The 21,295-nt window shown below is 41.0% G+C and overlaps 1 protein-coding gene across 1 annotated transcript in view; it reads left to right on the top strand.

The window, feature by feature from the left end:
* The window catches only part of LOC124622224 (juvenile hormone esterase-like), a 103,891-nt gene that overhangs the window by 44,288 nt on the left and 38,308 nt on the right, over positions 1-21,295 (top strand). The window contains exons 5-7 of the mRNA XM_047147877.1: positions 288-505; positions 12,282-12,447; positions 14,557-14,735. Of these exons, the coding sequence (XP_047003833.1) occupies positions 288-505; positions 12,282-12,447; positions 14,557-14,735 (563 nt within the window). The remainder of the gene's footprint in view (positions 1-287; positions 506-12,281; positions 12,448-14,556; positions 14,736-21,295) is intronic.

Raw genomic sequence — 21,295 nt, 5'->3', positions numbered from 1 at the left:
ATGCTGGGGTGGGTGCCTTCACTAACACCCACCTCCTCCTACATCAAGAGATTTGTACTCCGTCTCTATTTTTAAATTTCGAACAAAGTAGAGTATGTTCCTATTTTCCGACGGAGGCCGGTCTTAAGAGACTGTTGCTCTCAAAAGGTAGGTATCTGTTCTGATATAATAGCCTGACAAACACAGTCAAGTCCTTTAAAAATGTTCCGAGCAGTCAATACAGAGCACTATAGTATTACCTTAATTCGTTACTGTTTCATTCTATCTTTGGTGAAATTTCTCTGCAGGACTCTTCAGTGGAGTGAGCATGGAGAGTGGAGTAGCGGCACCCTGGGCGCTGACAGATAAACCCCGCGAGAGGGCGTACCGCATGGCGGAGGCGCTCGGCTTCCAGGCGCAGGGCGATAACCACACTGACGACGACGACGCGCGGCTGGCTGACTTCCTTCGCGCCGCCAACTACAGTGATCTCACCGATGACGACTCTATCGCACTCACGGATTTCGTAAGTGAATTGTTTCCTAGTGCAAAACATGGATACCACTTTAATCAGCAAATTGCTGTAGAACCATATGTTCGAAACAAACACACAAATTAATAAATACACAGTTAGTTACAGTTATAATAAATTACTCTTCCCATAGATCAAAATCACGACAGACTTGTAATGTGGAGCATGTAAACAGAACTAATATAAAATACACTACTGGCCTTTAAAATTACTACACCAAGAAGAAGTGCAGATGATAAACGGGTATTCATTGGCCAAATATATTATACTAGAACTGACATGTGATTACATTTTCACGCAATTTGGATGCATAGATCCTGAGAAACCCGTACCCAGAACAACCACCTCTGGCCGTAATAACGGCCTTGATACGTCTGGGCATTGAGTCAAACACAGCTTGGATGGCGTGTACAGGTACAGCTGCCCATGCAGCTTCAACACGATACCACAGTTCATCAAGAGTAGTGACTGGCGTATTGTGACGACCCAGTTGCTCGGCCACCATTGAGCAGACGTTTTCAGTTGGTGAGAGATCTGGAGAATGTGGTGGGCAGGGCGGCACTCGAACATTTTCTGTATCCAGAAAGCAGGACCTGCAACATGCGGTCGTGCATTATCCTGCTGAAATGCAGGGTTTCGCAGGGATCGAATGAAGGGTAGAGCCATGGGTCATAACACATCTGAAATGTAACGTCCACTGTTCAAAGTGCCGTCAATGCAAACAAGAGGTGACCGAGACATGTAACCAATGCCACCCCATACCATTACGCCGGGTAATACTCCAGTATGGCGATGACGAATAAACGCATCCAATGTGCGTTCACCGCGATGTCGCCAAACGCAGATGCTACCATCATGATGCTGTAAACAGAACCTGGATTCATCCGAAAAAATGACTTTTGCTATTCGTGCACCCAGTTTCGTCGTTGAGTACACGTACACCATCGCAGGCGCTCCTGTCTGTTATGCAGCGTCAAGGGTAACAGCAACCATGGTCTCCGAGCTGATAGTCCATGCTGCTGCAAATGTCGTCGAACTGTTCGTGCAGATGGTTGTTGTCTTGCTAATGTCCCCATCTGTTGACTCAGGGATCGAGACGTGGTTGCACGATCCGTTACAGCCATGCAGATAAGATGCCTGTCATCTCAACTGCTAGTGATACGAGGCCGTTGGGACCCAGCACGGCGTTCCGTATTACCCTCCTGAACCCATCGATTCCATATACTGCTAACAGTCATTGGATCTCGACCAACGCGAGCAGCAATGTCGCGATACGATAAACCGCAATCGCGATAGGCTACAATCCGACCCTTATCAAAGTCGGAAACGTGATGGTACGCATTCCTGCTCCTTACACGAGGTATCACAACAACATTTCACCAGGCAACGCTGTCAACTGCTGTTTGTGCATGAGAAATCGGTTGGAAACTTTCCTCATGTCAGCACGTTGTAGGTGTCGCTACCGGCGCCAACCTTATGTGAATGCTCTGAAAAGCTAATCATGTGCATATCACAGCATCTTCTTCCTGTCGGTTAATTTTCGCGTCTGTAGCACGTCATCTTCGTGGAGTAGCAATTTTAATGGCCAGTAGTGTACTTATGTACAATTAATTTTTAAATAAATGTGTAGCCGTAGGCTGGCCATTTACAGGTCTTTATTAATGACTCATTACCTTTGTTCATAAATTTCTCTATGGTGTAGAAGGAGGCGTTGAGGAGAAACCTCTTTAATCTACATTTAAAAGCACTTCTGCTATCTCTCAGGAATTTTATTTCCATGGGTAACTTGTGAAAGAATTTTATAGCTGCGTATTTCATCCCTTTCTGCGGCAAGGTTTAATCCATTATAAGGGAAGGGGGATTATTTTTTCCTATATTCAAACTTGTGAATATCTCTGTTACTGTGAGACTTACTTGTGTCGCTGAAAAGAAAGTTTCGTAAGTGAATAAACGTACTGTGAGGCTGTGGTTAATGTTTCCAGCTACTTTTTTGCCTGAATAAAGAATTGTCTGAGAATATCATTTCACAAGACATCAGTGAATGAAAATATGCCAAATAACTTAACAATTTCTATACACCAAAGTTGGCGTTTACCCTTTTGGCAAAAGTAACCGAACCTAATCGTTTAGCAAGTCCACTAAATGGTTTTTACAGTCGAAGTTTTCAACATAGGCATACCTAACCTTTTTATTACTTCTTGTTGGTAAACTAGGTTAACAGGTGAGCAATTTTTGACAGTACAAAACTGCGTACCCTGCGTTTTATCAGAGCTTAAAGCTGGCCCATTTGTGCAACACTATTTCCTCTGTTAATACTTCTTTGCTCAGCTTCACAACAATGCTTGTATCTTCTGCAAAAGGTCTACTGTAATGCTTCTTTCTGATTCAAATAAAGTGGCAGATCGTTAACATAAACAATAACAGTAGTGGGTTAGTGATCGAACACTATGGTACTCCCATTGCAATCTCTCCCAGTACAGGTGACGTAGTGACCGTGTTTGTATTACTCAAACAGCCTAAGATAACTTTTTGCAATCTATTTCCTACATAAGAACAGAACCAGGCATGTGCTGAACTACATATTCCATAAAAAAATTGACTTCCTCAATAGAATATTATGACTGACACAATTAAATGGCTACGATAAGTCACAGAAGATCGCAATTGGTGATGTTTTATCATTAAAAGATCTTATTATGTACTCAGTTAGTGTACAAATTGCTGACTCAGCAGAATAGTCCTTTTGAAAACCAAACTGTGTTTGGCCAGGTATCACATTGGTACACAAAATTATGTAAGGAGTGACACCAGGTGGTAGTCATTGACATCTGACGAGTCACTCTTTTTATAGAGAGGCCTAACAATGGCGTATTTCACTCTTTCTGGGCAAACACCCTGAGTTAATAATGCATTAAATAACATTATATATTAAAGAGACACAACAGTTTAGTGTCTTATTGGAAATAGTGCCCTTCCGTCAATGCGAACTTTTCCTATTTACATTCACCTTTATCTTCCTTATTTCATATGAATGTGTGAGATTAATTCTTATTTCACAAAATGTCCTTTGTATTGCTTCTTCAGTCTACTATTTTGCTTTCTCTTCTGAACTATTTGCACCATTTTCTCATCGTTTTTTAAAAAGTAATAATTAAAAATATCCGCTATACATATCCTTCCTTTTATAGTGCTCTCTCTTTTAACAATACTCCACACCGCTGACAGTCGTTTACCTCCAGATAGGCATGCGTCTCTTTAACTTCTGCTAGCTGAATGATGCATTACCTGCAAGGATGCTGCTATCTTGAGCAACACCGGTAGGTAAATTTTATGTATCCTAATTATAAATGGTTAAAAGCACGTCCAGATTACTTTTCCTGCTAGAATCCTTCAGGAATTGATCTCTTCTTTCTGTCTGACAGAAGGGACTGTAATTCATCAACATTTTTTCATGATAACTTCACAAGTAACTAGTGGAGACCTGCATACTGTCACAAAAGTAAATATTACATTTCCCAGTAGTAACTCACAAGCACATGATTTTATATCCAGATAGGTACAGAACTTACTTATCTCTATATTTTTGTGTTTACATCCTTTTCTTACGAATCCGACAACTACTCCTTTATCCATATGGTATCTAATGAGTATACAGTTACCTCATAATCACTTACTACTGTAATTTCCATCCCTCTAGTTATATGGTGTTCAGACAGCAAATGACATGAATTCCTTTCCAACTACTAAAATCTTGTAAACAAATTAACAAATCATTTACTTTATTTTTTACCCCCTAATATTGTGATGAAGCAGATTGAGTTCACTTTTCCCTCAGTTATTACAGGACGAACTGGTAGTTTCTGTCAATTTAATTCCCTTTAATGCTTTGTGTCTGAATTTTGTTCTGACGTAAATTCAGTGTCTCACTTGACCACAGGAATATGCCTGTGCGTACTGGAGGGCACCCTTGTGTTTTCTGCTAATAGATCTACTAATTTATTCTTACTCTTCCCATTCAGATGTAAACCATGATAAGAATCAACCCATCTTCATATAGCAACTACTGGAACAGCATCAGTACGATATTTTTCACCCATCCGAAGGACTCCTCTCAGCTTTACGACCGCTCACCTTATGGCAAACCCAGGGCTGGTCATGGCGCCAGAGAACCTCCACAGAACCCGCGTTTGTCGCTGTTAGCTGCTCCTGTTTCGTCCAGGTCACCCTTAATACAGTCTTTTTTTTATTTTTTTGTTTTTTGTTTTTAGCCGGACTCTTTCGAGCTCCGCCAGCTAACAACATCTGGTCTTCTTTGTTGACATCCTTACACATTTGTCCCAAATTTTCTGTTGCCTGGACAATACTAGCACTTGCTTTCACAAAGCTTGTGATCTGGTACTCAGAACATAATTTTTCCTCTAGCTGCTGTTTTACATCCCTCGCATGATTGCTACTTGTGTTTCACATGACTTATCTGTAATTTTCTTAACGTTATTCTGCTCTACCCTACATTTCACAACATCGGTATGAGGTTCTCCCTTCTCTAATTCGGTAGCAAGAGAAATCTATTGCTTAGCAGCATTTCGAAATTTCTCCTGCTCACCCTCTCCTTACCACCTTTTCCAGCACCCCTTCTCTTTTTCCGTTCAGCTGTTGTAACTCAAATCTTACCACCTTTTCCAGCACCCCTTCTCTTTTTCCGTTCAGCTGTTGTAACTCAAATTTCCGTTTTTCTAACTCTGCCTGGCTGACGCAAATACTCGCCCCCTGTTCCTCGATTTTCCAGCCTTCCTAGCATTACATACAGTTCCATGGAAGAGACCCACTGATCACTCCATTCTCTCCCCCACTGCAACCACCCCAATGAAACTTTAACATACAATTTTCGCAAAACACTCACTGTTTATATAATCTGCGAAAAAATCCGCACTTATCACATATGGCTGACCGATTTCACCGATAGACAGATTGAAACAAATGTAATAGAAATTTATGTTACATTTTTCATAAGGGTGATGCACCTAAATGCTGACCTAAAATTACGACTACGCACACTAAGAAAATACACTTTTTATGCTCTTTTGCCTTATTTCACACGGTACTAACACTGACACTAATGTAATTACACTTATATGTACAGCAACAAAAAACACTTAAAAGTAACTTCCAATCTCTTATTTAAGTAATTATGTAGGAGAGAAGAACTCCCAACTACCTAACTGTAACACCCCACCCATCACTTATCCGGTTTTGGCGCGTGTTCTCCACAGCTAATTGACTAACAGATCAACAGAGAGTGCAAAACAGTCGCAATATCGGATAACGCAAAAAAAAAGTAATAAGGCCCTGTGACTCCTGATTGAACTGCGGTGGCAGTGTTGACATTAATTGATTCAGAATTGATGACTTTTAATTAAAAAGGGGTGCATATTGATGTTATATTCAGCTATTGAACACCAGATGCAAATGTTGAACATAAAATTAATTAAGAAAGTGACTTGGGATTTCAACTACTTGATTGAAAACAGATGCAGTCGATTAGCACAAATTTATTTTAACTCTCGACCTTCAATCATCACATTACAAGACTCTCCTATCAGGCAGTGGTAATAAATTGCGTTTGCGTGGAGTAAAGTGCGATAACTCAAAAGTAATTCCTATCGACTGTCCCAGGCGTAATGCGAGGTGCGAGAAGAATTCTACAATACACGGCCCATGAAACCCTCAAGGAAACTTTGCTGACATGATCCAACTAATTAATCAGTGGCTGGAGCAGGCGCAATATCACCGAATACAGTGTGGCAGAGGTGCGTCATTGTGCAGACGTCGGCCGACCTCGTGGTGCTGCAAGGCTGCGCTCATCTATTCACTCCTAGCTATCTTGCTCATCACATAGCTGAACCAAAACTTATTATCTCCAAGCTCAATCGTTCCATTTGCTAAGTCCTAAACTGCAGAGATGCTCACTCTTTCTCAGGCAAGCTGAGTAAAGAACGCCACGTCCGCACTCTAGGCAAGCTGGGAATGGAAGACCACTACAGGGACTTCTCCCAGTCTGCTCTTCGCCTCTGTTTCCCCACCAGCAAAATCACTCACGCCAATTGCAGTGCAAGTCGCATTAATTATGCGTCACTTCCCAGTGCCGACCAATGCCTGCTCTGGGAAGTGAACATATTCCCACAAAATTTCTCTTCCTCTCAACTTCTGCTATTTAGCTCCTCCCAGGCCACCCATCAAGGTTAGCCTCTGCACAAAACAGCAATTTTTCCGGAATTCTGACTCCCAGGAGAGTACTTCAAATTCCTTGGTCCTATGTTCCCATCGGAGGCCGACGTATTTCGTTCTGTCGCGCTTCACCTGATTTACTTCAGACTCTGCGGACCGTGAATTCAGCATGAAGTTGCTATAGTCACGAACACACATATTTTGGCCTCTATTGACTGCTCCACCTTAGCTTTGTGCGGTTTACTCGCATGTTTCACTGAAAACAGGATAACAGATATTTATCAACAGGCGTACAAGTTCTCTGTCTGCTTCCTGGTACACCAGCATGGGGTCAACCACCCACTCACTGTCACTCATCTTAAGGCAGCTGGAGGCCACGCCCCGTTACCGCTTTCTCAGAACTTGAGCCACCCTAAGCTGCCTATTGCTACTTCCTTTTGCCGCTCCCCAGCCGGCCACGGTCAACACGAATATTTCCCTGGGATAAACTAGCCTCCAGTAAATCGATGCGTTTCCACAAGGTTTTCATCTCGTGTGAATTACTTTAAAACCATCACCCAACATTAATTATTCCAATACGTCCATACTATACCCTCTACAAGATGCATTGTGCCTTGTCATTTTTGTTCAGCCCTACTGTTCACTCAACGTGAGTTAGGTGATCTTTAATGACTTCATGTAAGGGCATAGCTCTTGCCATCTTACATAACTGCTACATGGGGACCTGTGTTTCAGTATTTGAGTGACAAATGTGATTAAAGCTTCAGATACTTAATACTATTGCGCTGCAAGCAAAAACATGTATTTTAATGAATCCCACAACCACAAGTCTGAGAGCACAACCTAAGACACATAAACCTCATGTTTCATTGACGCCTATTATTAATTCTAACAGTACACCTGCCTCCAAAGTCTCTCATCTGCTTAATGAAAGTCTGAAGCAGTACTATACTTTTGATAAGTCACACTCAGATAAGAACACAAAATTAAAGATACTGAAATTCCTGCTGGTGCCAGGTTTGCCACATTTGTTGTAACTAACCATTTCCAAACGTGCCAACTGAAAACTTAGTACAACATAAAAAACTGTTAATTGCAGAAATATCAGAAATCAAGGACATATTGCAGCTAATATTGTCAAGCAATTACTTTACATTTAATGCAAAAGTGTACCAGCAGAAAGAGAGTCTTGCCATGGGCAGTAGTATATCAAGTTTCCTGGCTGATATCATCCCCAGCCACCTGGAAATTAAGTAATGTAAAGAAAACAAAAAACTCAAAAGGAAAATAATATTTTACCAGAGATATGTTGATGATACCTTGCTGCTCTTTGATGGAACAAAAGAGAAGATTGAAGAGTTACTACCATTATTCAGTTCTTTCTCCAAAAGCACTGACTACAGATACATTCATCTTCGATCTTGCCATATACAATAACATCTTTGAAGAGTTAACAAGAGAGTTTATGGAAATGTACCTCTTGAGTGAAGTGATTTGCATTAACAGGATGAAGAAACCAATGTATGATGGTGTTAAAAAGTTAAAAACGCTTTTCTTGAATTATGTGGTAAGTTTACACTGTTTTGCACATTTTTCCGTATTTGATTTCCGAAATTCATAACATATCAAACCTTTTCATCAGAGGAACATGCATTTCACCTCGTTCAAGCGCAAAAATAAACCTTGTACTAAGACAACTGACGCCTGAGGATGGGCCCACGGCGTCCGAAATGCATCGTGTAGTTAATAAAACACGAAAATTTTTGAGTGAAGACATTTTTTAATTCATACTTGTAGTGTAAAGAAAGGCTTTATAACCATTTAACCTGTAATATTGTGTAGTTTAATTATTTATTGTCCTTAACATTGTTTATTGAGTAAAGTGTAGTTTCAAAGATAAGAAACAAGTTAGATGCAGGTGATTGCATCTTCGCCTATAATATTTGGTTACCTAAGAGTATTGAATAGACTTGGGGAGAAGAGGAGTTTGTCGCACAAGTTGACAAGAAGAAGGGACTGGTTGGTAGGACATGTTCTGAGGTATCAAGGGATCACCAATTTAGCATTGGAGGGCAGCGTGGAGGGTAAAAATCGTGGAGGGAGACGAAGAGATGACTACACTAAGCAAATTCAGAAGGATGTAGGTTGCAGTAAGTACCGGGAGATGAAGAAGCATGCACAGGATAGAGTAGCATGGAGAACTGCATCAAACCAGTCTCAGGACTGAAGACCACAACAACAACAAGAACCAATGTCCCTTCCAGATGCAAGCCAGCTGTTTCCTGAAGATGGCCTAATAAGACGAAAACTAGCTCGAAATAAACAGAATCATGTTGAATGTACTTGTATTTAACCTTAAATATGGCATTGTTCTACCAAAAAGTATCGCAAGAATCCATAGATAACATAATACACTGAATTCATCTGTTTTAAATTTGCATTAATAAAGATCATTTGGCCAGCAAAAGTGCCTGATGTAAGATGTTTCATTAAAACATGCTGTGGGTTTTCATCTAAGGATTTGCCCTGACTGTTTTCCCAAAAACTTAACACTTCGCCTATCTATTTCTTGTATTTCATTGTTTGGATACACAACTGTAATGACTTGAGAAGATCTATGAGTATTATTGAATTGGTACATGCTGAGTCTTATAAAAGTTAGCTGTAATCCATTTGTTTTGAACGATCTGTCAATGCTTTCAAATATTTAATTAACTGTCTCTTCAGTAAGAGGACTGACCAACGTTTTATCCCTATACTTATCGTTTAACTCGGCTTCTTCACTTTCTGTTTTAGCTTATTTACCGCTTCTCGTTATTTCCATCTCTTTTCTTTCGATTTGTTTGTATTTATTTTTACTAGCAATCCACCATGATCCATTCTTTGTATATGTTCAGTCAAATTTCTCCTATTTTACTCTGAGTTTTCTTTTACACTGCAAATGTTTAACTCATTTCTGTTATCAATATTTTTCATTCTGATTATTTCACGTTTCTTGACACTTCTTAGAAAGCTCTTCTCCATATTTGATTATGCATTTCTTGGTACTTGTTCACCCTCAATGATTCACTTCCATAAATTAGTATCACTAGGGAAACAGTCTTGTAACACTTTAATATAGTAGGTTTCCCTAGGTTTGAGAGTTTTATTAAAAAGCTGCTGATTGTTCTGCAAATTTTACTAAGTGTACTAACTTCATTTTGTATGTTGCTTCGTCATAATCTTACATTACATCACATCCTAAATATTTGAAATGTTTGACTTGTTCTATTATTTTAGTTTAATGACAAATTTTAATCTATGATGGGTACTTTCCTATAAAAGCTATAGCTCTGGTTTCCTGCACGAGAATTTATAAATTATATTTGTAACAAATGTTATTCAATTAATGAACAGCTAGCTCCAGTACATTTTCTTCCCTTGAAACAAGTGTAAGGTAGTCAGCGTAAACAAATGGTTTTAATACTGATATGTCAGTCAGCTATGCTACAGTGTTTAAGTATTAAATGGAATGAAAGATACACCAAATTCGATCTCACTTCTTTTGTTTGTATGGATTAAGTCTTTTAGTTTCCAACTAAAACCTGCACACACAATATATTTTCGGATTGGCTCTGAACTGCTGACATAAGATTTCAGAAATATCGTTTATAATTCATTATATACCATAGATAATTCTTAAAAAATTATCGGAAGTCTTCTGAAATTTTAAAAATACTGTGATCTTTGGCTAAACTCTCTTTGTTTTTCAATAACTTGTCGTTAAATTAAAATAGTGTGACGAATTAAATGTACTTCACAGACTATCACTTGTTCGTCAGTAAGTGAATATTCAGTTGTTGCTTTCACTTTGCTGTTAATAATTCCAAATTATAGTTTGCAAGTTTCGTCAAGTAGTTCTATTGCTCTTAGTTATATCAAACTGGTTTTCTCCTCTTATTCGTGCGATGGTGTTAGATTTGTCTTCTTCCAGTTCTGAAGGATATTCTTTTGCTTCCAACACATATAAAAATATGTAGCAGACTAAAATAAAGCAGCATTCCCCATGCATAATTAACACTGAATTAAATCAGTCCTTACCATTTGCTTTCTGGCACTTATAGTCGCCATCATTTATTTTATATTAATATCATCCATTCACTTTAGCTTATATACTATCGACAGACTGTAAAATTTTATGTTTTTATCCAGTCCTTTTCCTAATGTTGTTTAATTTAGCTGTCTTCCTTTCTGACAGGTCCAATGCTTTATGTTTCACAATCCCATGCTTGTATCACTGGCAAAAAGTATACAATTTGCGTCTTTTGACAATACTAGTGGAAGATATACGCTTCATATTAGAAACAACAGAGGAACCAAATCAGAAACAATGGAGCACTACATCTCCTTACTTAGAATTTTGATTACAAAACATCTCATAGTATAATCTGGAATATCCCATACAGTACGAGATTAGGAGTAAATGCTAACCAATGAATATTGGTCATTCTGAAAAATGATATCTTTCTTGTAGTTTATCATAATAACACGGTATCCTACATAACGTGTTTGCTTTCTCATTACTTTAGAAAGTTTTCTGTTTCAGGTGATACTGGTGCAGTACACCACATAACGTGATAAAAATGATACTGAATAACTTCGCAAATATAACAAAACTGATGTAACGAAATAAATACTATTGCAGAAAAACAACAAAGACTGTAATCAATTAATATGATCTGCGAATGTAACTGCAATCTCTGTACCTTTTGCAAAACCATCGCTTTTTCTTCCCTTTTGTTTCTTCGTAGTGTGAGGTGCCATTTTGTGATGAGGCACGAAAACGTGTAAAGTTTCATTTAATATGTAGCCTAAATATAATCAAATATTACTTAAAAGTGTTGTAAAATTTTATATGTACCAACTCCTATATTCATGAAGCTCCAATATCAACGTTTTTATGCAAATTTTATAGGGGAACGTTGGTGCAGAGGTCAGCGCCATTGTTCTAAATGATAACGGCCCAGAGTCGTAATAAATGTCTTAATATTTGCTAATTTTGACAAATAAAAACAAATGTAAACTTAGGAGAACTCTCTTGATTAGCGATTCTTCCTTTGATACAGTAAATATAATCAGTTTTTCCAATATTCAATAAAATTTGATTAAAATGACTTTAGTAAATTGTTTTGATTCCTGCTTAACGGAAACTACGGGAATCCCCTTGACGTTACCATTTCACTAAAGTAAATCAAATAACTAATAAAATTCAACTGCAGTAATTATTAATGCATACATTCTGTCAGTGGGTGGTGTCTTTTAATACAGAAACATCGTGTCGGGCAAACTAACTGCGAGAAGTACCACAACTAAGTCACTGGCGTAAATAATTTTCCAGTTGTGAAGCGGCCAGAATAACACTAACTCCAACGTTTCGTAACATATAAATAACAATACGTAAAAGAACTACCACAATACCTCGTATACAGTTATGCCGAACCGGACTTATTTGGACCCATGAGTAGTCAATATCTTTGATTCTACGAACATTGCGCCCCTTGTTCAGGAGAAGCGCTGTCCAATGGCGCTGGCATTCCTGCCCGTCGTGGAACCGCCGTCGGACTCAGCGGTGATCCTCGAGCCTCCAGCGGACGTTCTCGAGGCAGGCAGCTACAACCAGGTGCCCATCATGCTGGGCGTCACTTCCGGAGAAGGGGCCGTCGTACTCATGTGTAAGTAAAAAGACTGTGAATTCCCTGGCTCCATTTCCTCTGCTTGTATCATACATGATTCCTTGCATTTTTTATAAACTACAGTCAGACTCTACATCTATACATTGTACTGTGGCGCGGGGATTCTCCTGCCTCCTTTGACATTCTGCATCGAGTTCAGAGTATTTTGCTACGTTTTGGCTCAATTACTTGATTTATAAAGAAGTACGATTATTGCACACTCCGGAAGAACTTACACTGTGATTTATTTGTCCGAGAATAGTGCTCGTCTCAGTTCCAGACTGCATTAGTTGACAAATTTGTCGATGGAGCATGTAAAATCCCAAAGTCATTGATTGACAGTCGTAGGACAGGTCCTCACACTTTACCTTTATTCTGTTTGTTGAGGCTGATTACCTTTGGCTGTGATGACTCCTTCTGTAGTATTGCATGAATTAACAAGACAAGTACACTACTGGACATTTAAATTGCTACACCAAGAAAAAATGAAGATGATAAATGGGTATTCACTGGACAAATATATTGTACTACAACTGACATGTGATTACATTTTCACGCAATTTGGGTCCATAGATCCTGAGAAATCAGTACCCAGAACAACCGACTCTGGCCGTAATAACGGCCTTGATACGCCTGGGCATTGAGTCAAACAGAGCTCCGATACCGTGTACAGGTACAGCTGCCCGTGCAGCTTCAACACGATACCACAGTTCATCAAAAGTAGTGACTGACTATTGTGACGAGCCAGTTGCTCGACCACCACTGACCAGACGTTTTCAATTGGTGAGAGATCTGGAGAATGTGCTGACCAGGGCAGCAGTCGAACATTTTCTGTATCCACAAAGGCCCGTACAGGACCTGCAACATGCGCTCGTGCATTATCCTGCTGAAAGGTAGGGTTTCGCAGGGATCGAATGTAGGGTAGAGCCACGGGTCGTAATACATCTGAAATGTAACGTCCACTGTTCAAAGTGCCGTCAATGCAAACAAGAGGTGACCGAGACATGTAACCAATGCCACCCCATACCATTACGCCGGGTAATACTCCAGTATGGCGATGACGAATAAACGCATCCAATGTGCGTTCACCGCGATGTCGCCAAACGCAGATGCTACCATCATGATGCTGTAAACAGAACCTGGATTCATCCGAAAAAATGACTTTTGCTATTCGTGCACCCAGTTTCGTCGTTGAGTACACGTACACCATCGCAGGCGCTCCTGTCTGTTATGCAGCGTCAAGGGTAACAGCAACCATGGTCTCCGAGCTGATAGTCCATGCTGCTGCAAATGTCGTCGAACTGTTCGTGCAGATGATTCTTGTCTTGCGAACGTCCCCATATGTTGACTCAGGGATCGAGACGTGGCTGCTCGATCCGTTACAGCCATGCGGATAAGATGCCTGTCATCTCGACTGCTAGTGATACGAGGCCGTTGAGATCCAGCACGGCGTTCCGTATTACCCTCCTGAACCCACCGATTCCATATACTGCTAACAGTCATTGGATCTCGACCAACGCGAGCAGCAATGTCGCGGTACAATAAACCGCAATCGCAATAGGCTATAATCCGACCTTTATCAAAATCGGAAACGTGATGTTACGCGTTTCTCCTCCTTACACGAGGCATCAAAACAATGTTTCAGCAGACAACGCCGTTCAAAGGCTGTTTGTGTATGAGAAATCGGTTGGAAACTTTCTTCATGTCAGCACATTGTAGGTGTCGCCATCGGCGCCAACTTTGTGTGAATGCTCTGAAAAGCTAATCATTTGCATATCACAGCATCTTCTTCCTGTCGGTTAAAGTTCGCGTCTTTAGCACGTCATCTTCGTGGTGTAGCAATCTTAATGGCCAGTTATGTAAAAGGATAAACCCAAAATACCAGATGCCATTACACACTTATTTTCTACAAACTTTCCAGAAAACCTCGAGGCCAACCTGTCAGTTTAACGTTGGTAGGTGTGGATTTTCAACCAAACACACTATAGAAATCAGAAACTGTTTATCGCAGAGTGCTGTAGAAGGTGTTAGACACACGTTGCGTAGTCATGTAGCGCCATGATTCACACAAAAGCGGGCTCTTTGTAGAACAGTGTTCGTATGTTCCAGTATCCAATCTGCTAACACAAGCGGGGATCGCCGACATGAAGGAGAACTTCACGGCTCTGGTTGGCTCCCAGCTGCCGCTGCCCACGGAGGAACAGCGGACTCGTGCGGCTGAACAACTGGAGCAGTTCTACTTTGGGGACGAAGGCTTCTCTATGGACCAGATGCAAGCTGTTATTGATGTAAGCATACGGCATTCGCAGCTCCACTGTGGCAGGGAAACACTGCGAAACTGTTTTGAGATAGCTTCAGCCTGAGTTCCGTATCATTCGGCAAACGTGAAGGATCCGAGCCGATTTAAGAAGCATTCTTGGTTTGCACACTTGGAAGAGCGGTTTTCTGAACAACAAGTTGAGGTTTTTGATTCTAACAAAGAGATGTGTGTAGGCCTCCTCATGAGGCTCTGTTAAATTTGTTTCTGATGACGTATGAGAGGTGGTGAAAGAGACGAGATCGTGTAATCATTAAATGTGTTTTAGTGAGAGAGCCCTTCACGGGTGGCTGATTGTAACAGCCTAGCCGTACACTTGAGGGCTGTAGTTGAAGACGTACTACGTCAGGCACACCTTGGAGTTTTTCTGTAGCACTGCAATGCGTCTTCTAAAGACGTCCCTCTCGCTGCAGAATATAACACTCGGTTGCGGTTGCGTTTATGAAATGGGACTGTAACTATTATGATTATGAAAGAATACAAGAATATTGTTCAGAGAAGAGTCCCAAATTTTGTTACAACGGATACGATTTTATTGAATGCTCTACTTTTTTAAACAAATTTAAACGTTACACATGAGGCATTACACATCCCATTCGTATAAATCATTACTGGACATTCGTGAATAATAATGATGTTGAACATAGATTCGGCACTAACCTTGATGGTAGATTTTAACATATAATCTCAGAAAGATTGACTCAGTTTCATAACACAGTTATACAGTGACTTAACGTTTGCGATCGCACCTGGGTTTGGATTCCATCCGACTCTGCTTGCTACCACAAGAGAGTTTCTGTCTCGACGATTTCAACCAATCACCGTCCACGAAGTCTGCGCTACAATATGTGGTGGTGTTTTGTTCAGCCAATAGCAAGGGACGCCGTTGTTTCCAGGTGGGTTTTGAAGCCGTAACTCATCACCAATACGCCACCGGCGTCCTCTGCCATATAGCAAGTCTTGTGACATATTGCACCATTGTTGGCAACCGGAATAAAATAATAATTGGATCATTTTACCGACCTTCCAATTCAGATGATACAGTTCCTGAAAGGTTCAAAGAAAACTTGAGTTTGATTTCAAACACGTACCCGACTCATACGATAATAGTTGGTGTTGACTTTAATTTACCCTCGATATTTTGACGAAAATACATGTTCAGTTCCGGAGGTAAGCATAAAATATCATCCGAAATTGTGCTAAACGCATTCTCTGAAAATTATTTCATGAGCCCAAGCGAATAGTAAACGGTTGTGAAAACACACTTAACCTCTTAGCAAGAAATAATCCTGAGTTAATAACGAGCATCACAACCGATTCATGGATTAGAATATTGTAATTCCGAAATCCTCGAAAAATAAGCGAAAAATATACCTATTCAAAAAAGCAGATAAAAATTCATTTGACGCCTTCCTGAGAGACAATCTCCACTCATTCAAAATTAATAATATAAGTGTAGACCAGATGTGGCTTAAATTCAAAGAAATAGTATCGGCAGCAGTTGAGAGATTTGTACCAAATAAATTAACAAACGATGGAGCTGATCCTTCTTGGTACACAAAACGGGTTAGAAAACTGTTGCAGAAACAACGAAACAAACATGCCAAATTTAAACAGACGCAAAATCCCCGAGATTGGCGATCTTTTACACAAGCTCGATATTTAGGGCGGACTTCAATGCGAGATGCTTATAACAGTTTCCACTACGAAACCTCGCAGAAAATGCAAAGAGATTCTGGTCGTATGTGAAGTATGTTAGCGGCAAGAAACAATCAATGCCTTCCCTGCGCGATAGCAATGGAGATACTATCGAAGACAATGCTGCCAATGCAGAATTACTAAACACAGCCTTCCGAAATGCCTTCACAAAAGAAGACGAAGTAAATATTCCAGAAATCAAATCGAGAACAGCTGCCAACACGTGTACCGTAGAAGTAAATATCCTCGGAGTAGTGAAGCAACTTAAATCACTTAATAAAAGCAAGTCTTCTGGTCTTGGCTGTATACCAATTAGGTTCCTTTCGGAGTATGCTGATGCATTAGCTCCATACTTAACAATCATATACAAGCGTTAGCTCGACGAAAGATCCGTATCCAAAGGCTGGAAAGTTGCACAGGTCACACCAATATTCAAGAAAGGTAGTCGGAGTAATCCACTAAATTATAGGCCCATATCGTTAACGTCGATATGCAGTAGGATTTTGGAACATACACTCCTGGAAATTGAAATAAGAACACCGTGAATTCATTGTCCCAGGAAGGGGAAACTTTATTGACACATTCCTGTGGTCAGATACATCACATGATCACACTGACAGAACCACAGGCACATACACACAGGCAACAGAGCATGCACAATGTCGGCACTAGTACAGTGTATATCCACCTTTCGCAGCAATGCAGGCTGCTATTCTCCCATGGAGACGATCGTAGAGATGCTCGATGTAGTCCTGTGGAACGGCTTGCCATGCCATTTCCACCTGGCGCCTCATTTGGACCAGCGTTCGTGCTGGACGTGCAGACCGCGTGAGACGACGCTTCATCCAGTCCCAAACATGCTCAATGGGGGACAGATCCGGAGATCTTGCTGGCCAGGGTAGTTGACTTACACCTTCTAGAGCACGTTGGGTGGCACGGGATACATGCGGACGTGCATTGTCCTGTTGGAACAGCAAGTTCCCTTGCCGGTCTAGGAATGGTAGAACGATGGGTTCGATGACGGTTTGGATGTACCGTGCACTATTCAGTGTCCCCTCGACGATCACCAGTGGTGTACGGCCAGTGTAGGAGATCGCTCCCCACACCATGATGCCGGGTGTTGGCCCTGTGTGCCTCGGTCGTATGCAGTCCTGATTGTGGCGCTCACCTGCACGGCGCCAAACACGCATACGACCATCATTGGCACCAAGGCAGAAGCGACTCTCATCGCTGAAGACGACACGTCTCCATTCGTCCCTCCATTCACGCCTGTCGCGACACCACTGGAGGCGGGCTGCACGATGTTGGGGCGTGAGCGGAAGACGGCCTAACGGTGTGCGGGACCGTAGCCCAGCTTCATGGAGACGGTTGCGAATGGTCCTCGCCGATACCCCAGGCGCAACAGTGTCCCTAATTTGCTGGGAAGTGGCGGTGCGGTCCCCTACGGCACTGCGTAGGATCCTACGGTCTTGGCGTGCATCCGTGCGTCGCTGCGGTCCGGTCCCAGGTCGACGGGCACGTGCACCTTCCGCCGACCACTGGCGACAACATCGATGTACTGTGGAGACCTCACGCCCCACATGTTGAGCAATTCGGCGGTACGTCCACCCGGCCTCCCGCATGCCCACTATACGCCCTCGCTCAAAGTCCGTCAACTGCACATACGGTTCACGTCCACGCTGTCGTGGCATGCTACCAGTGTTAAAGACTGCGATGGAGCTCCGTATGCCACGGCAAACTGGCTGACACTGACGGCGGCCGTGCACAAATGCTGCGCAGCTAGTGCCATTCGACGGCCAACACCGCGGTTCCTGGTGTGTCCGCTGTGCCGTGCGTGTGATCATTGCTTGTACAGCCCTCTCGCAGTGTCCGGAGCAAGTATGGTGGGTCTGACAGACCGGTGTCAATGTGTTCTTTTTTCCATTTCCAGGAGTGTATATTGTGTTCGAACATTATGAATTACCTCGAAGGAAACGGTCTATTGACACACAGCCAACGTGGGTTTAGAAAACATCGTTCTTGTGAAACACAACTAGCTCTTTATTCGTATTGTGTTGAGTGTTACTGACAAGGGATTTCAGATCGATTTCGTATTTCTGGATTTCCGAAAGGCTTTTGACACGGTACCACACAAGCGGCTCGTAGTGAAATTGCGTGCTTACGGAATATCGTCTCAGTTATGTGACTGGATTTCTGATTTCCTGTCAGAGACGTCACAGTTCGTAGTAATTGACGGAAAGTCACCGAGTAAAACAGAAGTGATTTCTGGCGATCCCCAATGTAATGTTATAGGCCCTTTGCTGTTCTTTATCTATATAGACGATTTGGGAGACAATCTGAGCAGTCGTCTTCGGTTGTTTGTAGACGACGCTGTCGTTTATCGACTAATAAAGTAGTCAGAAGATCAAAACAAACTGCAAAACGATTTAGAAAAGATATCTGAATGGTGCGAAAAGTGACAGTTGACCCTAAATAACGAAAAGTGTGAGGTCATCCACATGAGTGCTACAAGGAACTCGTTACACTTCGGTTACACGATAAATCAGTCTAATCTAAAAGCCGTAAATTCAACTAAATACCTAGATATTACAATTACGAACAACTTAAATTGGAAGGAACACATAGAACATGCTGTGGGGAAGGCTAGCCAAAGACTGCGTTTTACTGGCAGGACACTTAGAAAATGTAAGAGACCTACTAAGGAGACTACCTACACTACGCTTGTCCGTCCTCTTTTAGAATACTGCTGCGCGGTGTGGGATCCTTACCAGATAGGACTGACGGAGTACATCGAAAAAGTTCAAAGAAAGGCGGCACGTTTTGTATTATCGCGAAATATGGGAAATAGTGTCACAGAAATGGTACAGATTTGGGCTAGACATCGTTAAAAGAAAGGCGTTTTTCGTTGCGACGGAATCTTCTCACGAAATTCCAATCACCAACTTTCTCCTCCGAATGCGAAAATATTTTGTTGAGACCGACCTATATAGGGAGGAACGATCACCACGATAAAATAAGGGAAATCAGAGCTCGTACGGAAAGATATAGGTGTTTATTTTTTCCGCACGCGATACGAGATAGGAATAACAGAGAATTGTGAAGGTGATCGATGAACCCTCTGCCAGGCTCTTAAATGTGATTTGCAGAGTATCCATGTAGATCTAGATGTAGATTACGATTTACTCAGTATCAATTTAGTGTATGTGTTTCACTTGCCCCTCTTAATTCTATTTTTTTTTTCTTAAAGGGGGATTCTCAAAGACACTAACAATTTTCAAACCACGGATAAGGCCAGAAACACCAATGCCAATTCACCTTCACTTCAAACCACTCATCTTAAACGGTACCTCACCCTTAGGTCTGATTCAGTTCGAATATTCTTAATTACTACCTTGCTCCTGTTCGAATATTATACATTCACATTTCGGAGTATTTTCCATCAAGGTTATCTAACTGATTTAGACTTTCTTTCTTGATGCTAATAATTCGTCTTCTTGTTGGCATTGTTGCAGTCACAATATGCTACGAGTTAATCTTATTCATAATTCTAAGATTTATTTATTGACTGTCATTTCTCTCTTTTTACTCAGTACGTTGCCGTCCATGTAAACTTTACCTCTTATCGCTTCTCTCGCTTTACTTGGTGCATTTCCATCGATACAAAATAAATATGCGCTAATTACGCAAATAATAATGCACCGAAACCTGCTTCCATCTTTCGGTATTTTCCTGCTTTTTTAACATTTCACATTTCACTAATTTCCGATGGGAGCCAGTTGTTGTCTACTTGCAGGTGAAGGTATCTTGCTATTGGTACCATAAAATTCTTCCATCGATAATGCGTTCTCATTTCAGTGATTCAGCTCTCTGTCGTCTCTCTCTCTCTCTCTCTCACTCACCAGGTACATAATTCAGGGTTATTATTTGTAACAAAATGTATTAATTAGAGACAAGTAATTGTATTGTAATCCTGTAACAGAAAATCAGATTCATTACTCACTCATATACTACATTACACACATTGACAGAATTCTTGGACATCATTTAATTTACGGGTCGTTAAGACTCTGTGTTGTACCGTTACCTTGTCTAGGAACTCACACGTGCCTCTGACCCATATCATACTCGTACACACTACATCTACGTATTAAATTCATGGAGACTATAATATTTCTTAATGAAATCAAAGCTCCAAAACAGTCGTTCCTTTAAGCTTTACTTCATTAGGATATGCATCCTTGTTGAATGCAAACGTTCTGTCTTCCACCTCAAAGATTCGTCTCCATTGCCAACATCTTTCATTTGTCACTCAGTGTCTGCCCTGTTTTATAACGATCACTTTAACTCTTTTCCATCAGTTTTCAGTGCCCAATTGTAACACCCTCAGAAACCTGAAAACCCAAATAAGAATGTCATGATAACTTAAAGTAGGGAACAGTGTTATCCTGACAGATACGACAACTTTGACAATAATATAACACCTTAATGTTTTGATGAACACCAATTTCAATAGTTACTGAGTATGCCATGATATAAAGGTAGAAAGAAAGAAAGGTTATTTTTAATTAGCTATCAAACATCTCAGTAATAACTGCAAATCAGTACGACGAAAGTTAAGTCCAAAGTAATATGTCGCTCAGAGATAACATTTATTATGAAAGAGAGCTGTAAACGCGGCGAAAAGGAAATTCAATGCGTCTACAATGCTCGATCATGGAAATGTTAGTCGCTTGCTAGCTTGCTTGGTATCAAGTCATGAGAGAGCACCATTTGTTATATTACTACAAACGGAACGCTACGAGACTGTTTCTATTCAAAAAAATTACCATTGTG

This window comes from Schistocerca americana, chromosome 7 (genome assembly GCF_021461395.2).
Source record: "Schistocerca americana isolate TAMUIC-IGC-003095 chromosome 7, iqSchAmer2.1, whole genome shotgun sequence".
In the NCBI taxonomy this organism is placed as follows: Eukaryota; Metazoa; Arthropoda; class Insecta; order Orthoptera; family Acrididae; genus Schistocerca; species Schistocerca americana.
The sequence above is the reverse complement of the archived record's forward strand: the minus strand, read 5'-3'. Positions and strand labels throughout refer to the sequence as shown.